Source organism: Podarcis muralis, chromosome 8 (genome assembly GCF_964188315.1).
Source record: "Podarcis muralis chromosome 8, rPodMur119.hap1.1, whole genome shotgun sequence".
Classification (NCBI taxonomy): Eukaryota; Metazoa; Chordata; class Lepidosauria; order Squamata; family Lacertidae; genus Podarcis; species Podarcis muralis.
In genome coordinates, this window is record NC_135662.1 from 45,838,055 (window position 1) to 45,850,161 (window position 12,107).

A 12,107-nucleotide genomic window follows, 5' to 3' on the forward strand; every position below is an offset into this window, starting at 1 on the left:
AGAGGGAGTTGGAATATTTTATACAAGTACACTTTTTAAAAAATATCAGTTGTTTCATTTAGTTGTTTTCTATTTTTTCATTTAGCCAATTAGGGTTTAAGTCAGTTCCTCTTTTGATTCTTACGTTGCAGCTTAATGCTGCTTTTCAGTGATTAAATTCTCTGCTAATTAAAGCACAGTTCTAATGTCAAGGATAAATTATCTCACAGGCTGCGCAAAGAGCTTATTTCCTTTAGTTCCTCGCTAAAGAGCCAAATATGACGCACAGATAGCCTCTTTCATGTTAGGCTTCAGCAATGGCTTTCAAATGATAAAACATTCTTCAGTTAACACAGAACATCCCTGCGATGACACATTTGGAATGCTTGGAAATGGTCTGGCTCCTTTCCAGCAAGAAAAAGGAGAGAACTGGATTCTTACTGTGTTTCACAGATAAATAGCTGCAATATTTAGATTTCAAAAGTGGTTTGTTTTTTTAAATAAACAGAAAAACCCAAAACATAACATCAGATGGTTTTATTTCATATTCTGAGCTTACCTATCAGTATTACTGGCCTGACTCCTGAGTTATTCAGCAGATTTTCAGGAACTATTACAGTCTCCCCTGCAGGGATGGGCTGAGGCTGTAAAATTCCAGTTAACATTGATTGAGGAACTGGGACTGACAAAAGAGGCTCTATAAAATACAGAAGGGGAAAGAAAACTCCCATTACTAAGACTCATACTGTGATTTGGCCCTACGAACAATTTAAGGGGAAAGAAAACCCCTCCCATTTCCACTGATCATTAATCACAATAAAATTCAAAACACTTCTGCATTTCCTCTAGCGGCTATAACAAATTTAAATAAAGAACCAAATACCCTTCCTTAACTCCACCCCATAAAACAAATGACCTTTTTCTATATATATATATATATAAAAAGGAGTTACTGTATTGTTTGTAGCTAAGGGTGAGGGGGAAACTAAAGGGGCCAAAGAGGAATATGCATCTTCTTACAAAGCCAGGTGCTGGGCTAGGAGCTGTTCACTGGGGCCACCTTTTACGGCTACCTGTCAGCATAAAGAAAGGATGAGAGTCCATGCTAACCTATGACCGATGACATGCTGATTAGAGAACTAAACACAGTCTGCCAATTGAATATTGGTTTACATGCTTCTGAAATCACAAACATTAAAATTAAGCTTTCATCATGAAGGAGCCACGGTGGTTTTTAAAGTAAAAGAAGACCCCAAATGCATCTTAAGAACTAGAGATAATCCTCATCTTTGATGTAATTGTAAGGCTTCCCCAATGATCTGCAATAATCTAGAAGTTGCTCAAAGGTAAAACAAGGTTGCTGTTTTGAAGCTACAGGTATCTTCCTTGATTTATACAAGGATTTTAATCAACCAGTAAATGGATTATTTAAAATTAATACCCTCTTAGTATGGACTACTGTTATCCATTAACAACATACTTCAAAGTAATCCCACAGAAATGAGGGAGTGGCCTTGAGCACAAAAGATGCCTTCTCATTTTCTCTGTATAGCAGAATTTAAATTCCATGTGTGCCCATAAGGTGCATCATATTCAACTAAGTCCTACTCAGAGTAGACCCATTGCAATTAATGGACCTAAGTTAGCTATGTTGGTTAACTTCACTGGATCCATTCGGAGTACAACTAACACTGATTATCACCCACTATATTTCCAAACCACAGGACATGGGTTGGAAAAATACATATGCAATTTTACGTACATGTCAATTATGTGCAATATGAATTTTAATATTCTAATAGAGAGAAGTTTCATTATAGAAATTCGGACTTTAAAATTACCAGCAAAAAAAGGCACATGGAGCACATTTCATAGATGCACATGCATACTGGTTTTTGGAGTGGCTGAGTTGTGAATGGATTTGTACGTTGCCCCTTAAGAAGAGAAGCATGGAGCTTAAACCCATATTTCCATCCAGAATGTGACTGCAACGTTCGGTTATAAAAAATGCTCTTGTTAAATCAGACTGTGGTCCAGAGTACATATAGGGGTTAATAAGTTTTAAATATGCCGCAGATCAGAAAAACTCAAAAGACAGGGAATGCACAAAGTACCAGTAATAAGTAGTGGCAGATGATGGGTGAATGACTGCATTAAAATACTGGAAGGCAGGACTATGAGACAGCTGATGTGTGCAAATGTGCATGTAATTTTGCATTGGATTCAAATGGAGTATTTGACTGATAAATGCATTTAGCTTTATTGATAGCCCAGTAAAGCAGTAGCTACACAGAGAGGAATGCAATTTTAAAGTAATGGGCTACATCCAACTAACAAATTCATGGAATCATAGAGTTGGAAGGGACGCTGAGGGTTATCTAGTCCAAAGCACTGCAATGCAGGAATCTCAACACACAGTCCCCCATCCAATTTAAAACCATACTGGACCCTGCTTAGCTTTTCAAAGTTTTACTATTGCACTATGGAGCTAAGTTAATTGTGTCCATGGATTTCAGTGGGTCTACTCTGAACGCAAAAGACAACTGAACTTCGCCAATTATGAAATGTTGAAATTTGGGAGTAAAGTTTTCCACATTATGGAGAAAAGGGCATGCTGACATACAGCTGGACATTGGGGGTACCCAATTATCTCATCTAACTCAATAATGTATTTGTAAATGCATTTGAAAACACTTAGTGATGGGTTTAAGCCAGGTGGGTCACAGTGCTATTAGTAATGACATGTTCTTTTGGTTGCAGAGAAGTGAGACAAATCTAGTGTGGACAAAGGCACATCTTAGGATCTTGCCTGATCTTGGAAGAGGTCGAATGGCAGGAACAGGCACAACTAAGCCAGGAGGAGGAGGAGGCGGCGGAGGAGGAGGAGCGACTGGTGATCCAGGGGACCATCCCCGGTGTCGTTTCTTGGGGGGCCCAGAACTGGACATGGATGCTAGGTTGAAACAATGCACAAACGAAACAAAGAAGAGAGAGAGATGAGAGCTTGCGCTAATTTAAACAGAAACCCAAACAAATGTGCAATGGGAGCTTGACAATAGGTGATTTGCCCAGTAAGGTCCAGTGATCCCTTAACACTTTTAATTGCCTCAGAAATGAGCAAGTGTTCCAGTTACAGGGAACCCACAATCAGGCAAGGAGGAAAAGACAGAGCAATCCTAATTCTGACCAAGCAGCAGAATCACCACCATATATGAATGTATTTCTGGTCAGGGCAGAAGGCAGTGGTGGAGTGTTTTGGCTCCCTTTTTAAATGTTTGCTGTGTCAGCTCTAGGCTAGCGCAGCAGAGGGACCTCAACTCTTGTTCAGAAAATGAGGGGCCTTAAAAATCCAGCTGATTTGGATTGACCCACTTTGCTTCTGAAAGGCTCCCATTTCAGGGCCTTTTATTGGTTACCACTAGAAAGAACATTGTTCATGCAAATCAGCTCAAGTCTTCTGCAGGTGCAGCAGGGGTTTCCACAGCACCAGTATCCAGAGGAGGGACACTTCCACACCACTCCCTCAGCATTGCAGATCAGGGATTAGGATCACCATTAATTAATTTATTTAATTTATATTCCTGCCTTCCCACTCAAAAGCAGCCCTGCATGAAAAACATACCAAAGTGATAAAACAACCAAAGCATATACAAACACAAAAACATTTAAGAAGCAATTCCAATACAGGTGCAGACTGGGGGCCCTCAGTAGGCACCAAAAGTACAAACAGAGAAGATGCCTGCCTAATATTTAGCAGGAGGGAATTCCAAAGGGCAGTTGCCACTTCCTGTATTGTGCTGAATGACTTCCTGATCAGGTTCCATCTGGAGGCCCACTCCTGCAGAGTGCAGTGATCAGCTGAGCTTATAAGGAAAGCAACCCTCTTTTTAGGATCATGCAAGGCTGGGAGGTGTGGCCACTGTAAGTGGGAGCATTGAGGAGCAGCCCAGAACATTATTACATGCACTAAATGTCTGAAATGCCTCTTGTTTCATCCAAAGGGTGTTTCTTTTGCACTCCATTCCAATATGGTGCAGCACTCTTATTCATTCAAAACTCTGATTATCTGAATGTTAACCGCAGACCCATTGAGGCTATATTGAAATAATTACAAATTCAGAGGGTTTTGTGTTGTTGCTTTTTACCTGGCTCCCCAGCCGCATTGCTAGGGCCAGGAGACATCGAGTGAGGCACAGGTCGGGAGACTGTAGAGCTTATCACATTAGTCCTTCCTCCATGGTTGTTTCCACTAGCAACATCAGTGGCACGCAGAGACAGGGGAGCTGAATGTAACAAAATACAGAGTACCCATTAGGTGACTGTTGGCAAATGAACATGCATATTGAAGAACCTAGAAAGGCTACAATAAGCTGATAAAAGCAATGTGTGCACAAATTGCGCCCTATGCATTTGAACCGTTGTGTAGGGCTTCTATATTTTCTAGCATAAACTATAAAGTTAAGAACAAAGTGGGTTCAGCACAATCCTATGCAAGTCTACCCAAAAGTTAAATCCCACTTGGTTCAGTGGAGCTTACTCTCAGGTAAATCTGTTGGCAGTCCTAGTAAAAAGGCATCTGATCATTTTAGTTTGCCTTGACTAGATCCCCCAAGAATTGTTAGGTTTTTTAAAGTGTTTTAGTCTCATTTTATGAAACACAGCTATATTTAGAGCCTTAATGACTGAAACACAATTTTCCCAGAAGGTACATTAAGTACCTGGACAAAATGCTCAGATATGAATTTGGATACACAAAAGAAATCAATGTACTAGGAAGGGGTGAAATTCATCAAGCACAGTTCTATACAGTCTTTGTTCATGTCAGAGTGCCCTGAGCAGCTAGATGCAAAAGAGGACAACGCTCCTGCACCTTTAATAGTTGCCTAGGAGGAGGAATTTTCACAAGCCCTATGTGAGATTATTTATATCCATCGTTTTTATCATGGGAGGGGGGTATGTCGAAGGGGAAACAGCATGGGCGTAGCCAAAGCAGCTGCACCTCTCCCTTAGATCAAGTAAAGCAATATAAGTCCTTAACTGACCAATCACATTGGTTCTGTTCCCACAGCAAAAATCCTGGCTACACCCATGGTAGCCTTGCATGTTTCTCGTAGGAGTAGGGCTTGATGGAGGGAGTCTGATCTCCCCACTCCTCTTTGGGATGACAGCAGTTGTTGGATGTGAAACTACAGCTTCACCTTAAATCAGAAGGTTTTCCAACCACTGAACATTTTGGAAAGAGGGGCGATCCTGACCTGCTAATATTCTTCCAGTCATAGGATTCTGGAAGAGTCCCCTATTTCAAGAATTAGCAAGTCTGATTACCAACTACTACAGACCAATTGTGGAAACCAGATGTTTGGGCAGTGCCCATGCTGCTTTGACTTTGTGTTTTAGTTAATTTATTATTTACTAAATGAATAAATTGGTGCACAGCACTGTTAATCTGTTGATGATGAGAGTCAGATTATCAGACTAGAACTGGGAAGACCCAGGTTCAAATTCCCACTGTGATATGAAGCTCACTGAGTGGCAGTGGGCAATTCACTATGCCCTGGTTCACATGTCATGCTAAACCACAATTTGATTATCTGATTCTGGCTCAGCAGCTTAGCCATGGTGTATTAACCACGAACAAACCATGTTTTTAAGTCACAGTATGTTGTTAGTTTATAAACCATGGCTAATGTTAACCATGGCTTAGTGTTATGTGCAAACCCGGCCACTATCTTAGCCCAACCTACATCATAGGACATGAAGGTAAAAGGGGAGATAGGACACCTTCAGCTACTTGGAGGAAATGTAAATCACTGTGATATATATTTATGATACAGCAGTATATAACTATTTTTGTAAACAAATACATAAACAGAATAAATAAAGGTCTCACACACATCAGTATGATTATTATGAAAATAATATGTGGATAACAGCAACCTTTTAGAGAGATATCAAACATTATTTGTTGTGGCATCTTGTTTCAGAAAGAAAATTGCATAGCTAATAGATCTATGTTTTGAGAAAATTAACATACAACTTTATAAATTTAGGTGAATGCAAGTTGACTCCTTTTCCTCACACAAATAACTTGATATCAGCCCTCCTGAACTCTGGGGAAGACATATTACCTGTTGCAAATGTGTTTCCTACAAGTTGTACCGGCAAAGCAAGTGGTTTCACTATGTTCTTATTCCGAGACAAATCTTGAATTCCACTTAAATTAGCAGATGAAGATTGTGCTGGACTGAACACTGAGGAGTCTGTCAAAGAGATTGTTGAAACTACTTTACAAAATCTACATTATCTTTGAATTTTCCTAAGGTGTCACTTACATGAGCCCATTGCAAATGCTGATTATTTACAAACATATCATATACTTACCGCTTATAGCACATTCAAGGCAATTGTAAACTTATAACACATTCAAGGCATTTATATTTTTTAATACTTACTATGAAAGTGGTTTAAATCCTGGAACAAGTTACGAATACATACTCTCATGTATTCAACTAAGGCTACTTCCAAGTAAGCAGTTTCATCTTTTATGAGACTTACATACAAGTCTGTATGTTTCTACTCGAAAATAAGTCCCATTGCGTTAAATGGAGTTTACTCCTAGGTAAGTGGATACAAGCCTGTAAATTAAACTCATAGAGCTTGCAAGTAGGTACACTTTCCATTTATCAGATATGCAAAGCAGAAATAAATCACCAACGGCCCAATTAAATAAAGCCAAGATCAGAACTGAGTGACTCATGATCCTATAGATTTGTTGTTGTACTTGACCATAGCATATACTAACCATTTGAAAGAAAAAAAGAAAAAAATAGCTTCCAGAAACCAGAAAATTTCAGAAATAACTACTGGTATTTGCCAAAAATTACACTGGACACAGGTGTCAGATATGGTATGATATAGAGAAGGAGCACTGCCCAGGGAATGGGTGCTTATCCCACATACTTTATTCTTCGGTAGTATAGGTGTTGGCGGTGTTTCAAAAGCCTCCTTGACCAGACTAGGGTAGAAGGAAAAGTTTATACAATGCTCAAAGCTACCAGCATTCAACAACTGCTGCATAAGCACAGAAAATCAACTATGAAAGCTGAAGATGAAGAGAACCTGATTCAGGAGAGCATGCAAGATTTTAATTAGTATTTGCTAGGGCCAGTAGCTTAGCTCACCCAAGTTATTTCACCAGGTTTTGGGGACATGTGCCTTCCATCGAGTTCTGAACGTCAATTTAATCCCAGGATAAGCTCCTTTTAGCTTCTCTTCCCTGCTGCCAGCTAGGGTTGACATATGTCTTCTTTTCCTAGGACATGTCCTCTTTTGCATGGGTATGTAAAATGAGAGTCTGCATAGCGATTCATAGTTAAAAGTAGAAGTTGGCAAATGTGTCCTCTTTTTTGCTCTTCGAAATATGGCAACCCTATCACGCACGCACCAGATTACTAGTGGTTGCTGCTGTCCCACTGCTGTAGGGGATGTCTTGGGTCATCAAGCTCAGAATCACGAAGTTGGTTCTGGGGGACTGGGAAAGCTCCAAGTTAGGGTCCACAATTATGCTGGCCATGGAGAGGGGTCTACCACCTTCTGGCAAATATGATAAACACACCCATCCTTTCAACCTAGGAACTTGCGAGGGATCTTCCCACAGTTGCACTAGATCTGGAGGCACTTGGGAAGCCTAAGTTGCAGCACAACTGTGTGAGGATGATTTCACACCTAGGCAGGCTTCATTTCCAAGGTGTAGTGTCACTGTAGGAACAGTCTCCAACCCAGAGAGCCACCCCTGACTTCATGATCAATTTTAGAGGTGCATTAGTTGATATCAGGACTCCTTCACTGGTGAAAAATCCTGGTGTCCACTACTGTTTTGTTGGCTACCATAGGCACCCAAAGTGTAGGAACCCCCTGCACCAAGCAGTTTCATACTGCCCCATGTGGATATAAAGCACCTCAGGCAATATCCTGTTGCCCCATTTTCTCCTTTTAAAGTAAGTGATGAGCTCAATAATGCTTAGTTATCATTCAGAAGGGTGCCCCATTAACAGCAGGTAAACTGAGACATGCTCCCATTTCCAATTATATTTTGCTTCTTTTTATTTGGTTTTGTTATTAGTATAAAAATTGGGGAATTTGTGGAAGGGAATCTGGGTCGAACTTAGAAAAGGGTTTTAAGAATGAACACTGACGCATAAATATTGATGTTTATAAGTTAAAATTGGTTAACTAAAATGAATTAAATATAATAAGGTTAAAAATTGGGGACAAGAACTTGTTGAACTAACAATTTGAACTGGAATACAAGAAGGGGAGGTGTGGGGAAGTCAGGGAAATATGTTATTGAAAATAAGGACTGTAAACTTTATGTGTTTTTAACTTTTTTTTACTTTTTTTATTTTGTTGTATTGTGGAAAATCTTAATAAATATCTTTTTTTAAAAAAAAAGAGAGACATGCTCCCATTTCACGGTGATAGCCCATAATTCTTCTCCAGTCCCCTGAGTCCTTGTCAGACTCATAAGCCATAAGCAACAAAATGATTCAGTCTAATCATGATTTCCACATGGAAAGCCCTGGATAATTACGACCATCGCCTCCCCATAATTAACAGAAGCAAAACAGATTACACAACATGCATTTAATTGGAGTGGACTTTTCCTTGAAAACAATGCATGCTGGATTTCAGTGTGCAGATGAAGAAAGTAAACAGGGCTTGTTTGTTTCAGCCTACATCAGCCCCAGTGAAAATAACCACTGAGAAAAAGTAGAAGGCAGAAATTAAATACCTCAGAGATAACACAACACTCTGAGAACAACCAGTGCAGTGCTGGGGAGGGGAAGAGAGGTAGAAGGGGGCTGTTTGCCAGCTGGAATAATGACTGTGAGGAATAAACACAGGAATTTAATATCATTTGCCAAAAGCCTGACTGCGCTATAAAACACTGATGCTTTTTGAGAACGATCAGTGCAGGGAAGCATGGCAAAGAAATCTGGAAGAGCACCCTCTTGCACTACCATATCTTCCAGAATCACTCAATTGTGGGCTAGTATGGGGGCTTGATGGGCTGGATATATCCCATTCTGCTTGGAAAAACTAACAGCAGCATGACAAAGATCTACATATCATGGTTCCAGTCACCAAGGTAGCTAGAAGCTGCAATATAAGGCAAACCAGTGGTCATATTTTTTCATATACTGTACAGACTTATATAGAGAAAGTGATTAAAACGACAACAATAATCTCTGTGGGTTAGTTATATTCAGGCAACAGTCTTAACTCTGTACCTACAAAGAAACACAACAGGAATTATGTGTAACCATAAAGCCCAATGCGCAGCATTTCTAGAACAGAAGCTCTCATCTTATTTTTCACTTCCCTGCCCTGCCCTATTTCCTTTTCTGCTATGCGTTTTAGAGTGCAAGCCTTTGGGCAGAGGCCGCCTTGTTCTCAATTTCCGCATTTAGTAAATTTTAGGAGCGTTAACATATATGTGATAAAAATAAATAAATAAGAACTACAATGTTAAAAATATACAATGCTTAGAAGTTGGTTAGAAAAACAACCCTAACACACACACTGATGCACAAGCACTGGGTGTGAGGACCCCAAAAGAAAATGGCGCTTTTCATTTGAAAACATGAGTAACGTATCCAGATTCAGGGACCGGATGTTTTCATAGGACTCCTGTGCACTTTATAGTTATGTAGAAGAGGCAACAGGAACAGTTTTCTTACCCCTGCATGACAATTTGCACCTCCAGAAATCCCCAGCTGTTGGAGGAACAGGAGCCTTGTCTTCTTATACATCCTACATATAGAATCATTTGCCAACCTGGTTCCCTTCAGATGTTTTGGACAACAATTCCCACCAGCCAGCTATATATTACTATCAACAATGAAAGTTGCAAAGTGGTATTCTGTGTACTCCAGCTCCTCCTCCTTCCTAACAGACTCATCTTGTGTATTTCCCAATCCCATTGGGCTTGTCTACAATGAGCATAGTAGAATGCACCTGAAAAAGGGAATCGATTTCAGCACATGGAATCTATGAACTAGTCACCCTCCAAGTGGCCTTTTTTGTTTCTGCACTCCATTCTTTTGCATGACAAGGAACTGGCCTGAGACATTGTTAAATTCTCTTTTAGGCACCAGGCAAAGACAACTCAAACATTTGTCACTTAACTTTCTTATTCTTCTGGTCTGCTTTTGGTGAAGCTTTGATCTGACTGGCATGCTGGTAAAAGTGGGTTGAATTGTTTTTAAATGTGCTGTAGCTTGTTTTTTTTCCCCAGTATTGTACTGTGAGATAACATTTTCCTGTCTGTTTCCTTCAGTTTCATTTCTGCGATTGATTTAATGGTATTTTAACGAGTTATTGTTAGCTGCCTTCTGTGGCTTACTGGGGAGAAAATCAGCATACAAATGTTCTAAATAAACAAATATAAATCTCATATCTTATCAAAAGCCATGGCTCCTCAGGATTGGTGTATATAATAAAACTTGCATTTTTATTATATTAGGTGGCATTTGTATTTATTGATGAAGGTAACGTGATAAGTGTCTTCATTTAAAGATTATAACTCTGGCAGGAGGTAAAAAGGGTTTGACAGCTATGACCTGACAAACAAACAGTGATCTGGAAGAACAAACCAAATGAAAATCATGAAGAGCTGATAAGGCAAAAGAAGAGCATAGAAGGTACGTTTATTGACTTGGCAGGTGTAATAAGATTACTCATTATTCTAGGTCAAGCACGTCCAACAGGTAGATCGTGATCTACTGGTAGATCACTGGACGTCTGTGGTAGATTACTGGTAGATCACTGGCTCCCCCAAAAAAAGCTCAACAAGTTTGACCTGAACCCCTAAAAAATAGGCTTTCCTCCCCCCCCCCAAATCTCACCAACTTCTGCCGGAACCGCAAAAAAACGGGGCTTTCCTCCTCCCTAAAAAAAGCTGAACAACTTTGACTTGAATCCCCCCAAAAAGGGGGTAGTTCACTGCCAGTTGTTAACTCTGTGAGTAGACCGCAAGTCTCTTGGGAGTTGGCCACCTCTGTTCTAGGTAGAATAGCTTCTCCTATGACTACATATTTCTATGCCAAGAAACCTCAAAGCCAATATTTCTCTCTCTCTTCCCCCTGCTCTCTCTTCTCTCATACACAAAACACAGAGAAAACTTTCTTTGCATTGGGTTTGGGGCTTCTTACAGTAGAGTCACCCAGAAATAATTCCCACTGAAATCAATGGGTCTTGTTCCCAGAAAAGTGTGGACAGGGCTGTAGCCTTAATAATCTGGTCTAGAAGTTTCAAACGCAATGTAAGAATGATTTACATTGCTTTAAGTGTGTTGAAATACAGACTCTTGAAACCCAGTATTTTTTTATTGTTGACATCACTGGAGAACAAATGAAGTACAGTTGTACCTCGGAAGTCGAACCGAATCCGTTCCGGAAGTCTGTTTGACTTCCAAAACTTTTGAAAACCAAATTGCGGCTTCTGATTGGCTGCAGGAAGCTGCGGAAGCCCGTCAGATGTTCGGCTTCCAAAAATAGTTCGCAAACCGGAACAGTCACTTCCAGGCTTGTGACATTTGGAAGCCAAAATGTTCAGGAACTAAGCTGTTTGAAAACCAAGGTACAACTGTCTTGGTTTCTGATCTTTTTGTTAGATACAGGCACAGTTACAATGTAAACCTTTATGGCCAGTGTTGTCATTGGCCCAAACCAGTCTTCCCAGGTCAGCAGGCTGGGACTGATGGGAGTTGTAGTTCCAAACATCTGGAGGGAACCAGGTTGGTTTCCTGCCATGTGGTCCCAGAACTCCTATTTGGCAAAGACATATGGTGTAGTAGGAGAAAACAAACTTTCCAGTGATTAAAAACGCCCCCTCTTCATCAGGATTTTGGCCAATGAAGAATTCAATTTACCTTCAGAGCTTATATAAATTCTACATAGACTTCAGACAATTCAATAGAACATACCAACTCTATTCTACCACTTAATGTTGAACTATAGGTACCAAAAAAATATATACATTTATATTTAATTTATTGAAGCATGCCATTTAAAAATATGAGCCTGTGCAAAAGAACTCTTAACCATGGCTAACAGTTGCAGTCACTT

At 40.0% G+C, this 12,107-nt stretch overlaps 1 protein-coding gene across 15 annotated transcripts in view; it reads right to left on the minus strand.

Moving 5' to 3' along the window:
* Positions 1-12,107, minus strand: part of GREB1L (GREB1 like retinoic acid receptor coactivator) — a 168,091-nt gene that overhangs the window by 49,763 nt on the left and 106,221 nt on the right. For all 15 annotated transcript variants that reach the window (XM_028737207.2, XM_028737218.2, XM_028737219.2 and 12 more), the window contains 4 exons: positions 6,108-6,239; positions 4,125-4,262; positions 2,789-2,932; positions 539-676 (listed from right to left, as the gene is read on the minus strand). In XM_028737207.2, the coding sequence (XP_028593040.2) occupies positions 539-676; positions 2,789-2,932; positions 4,125-4,262; positions 6,108-6,239 (552 nt within the window). The remainder of the gene's footprint in view (positions 1-538; positions 677-2,788; positions 2,933-4,124; positions 4,263-6,107; positions 6,240-12,107) is intronic.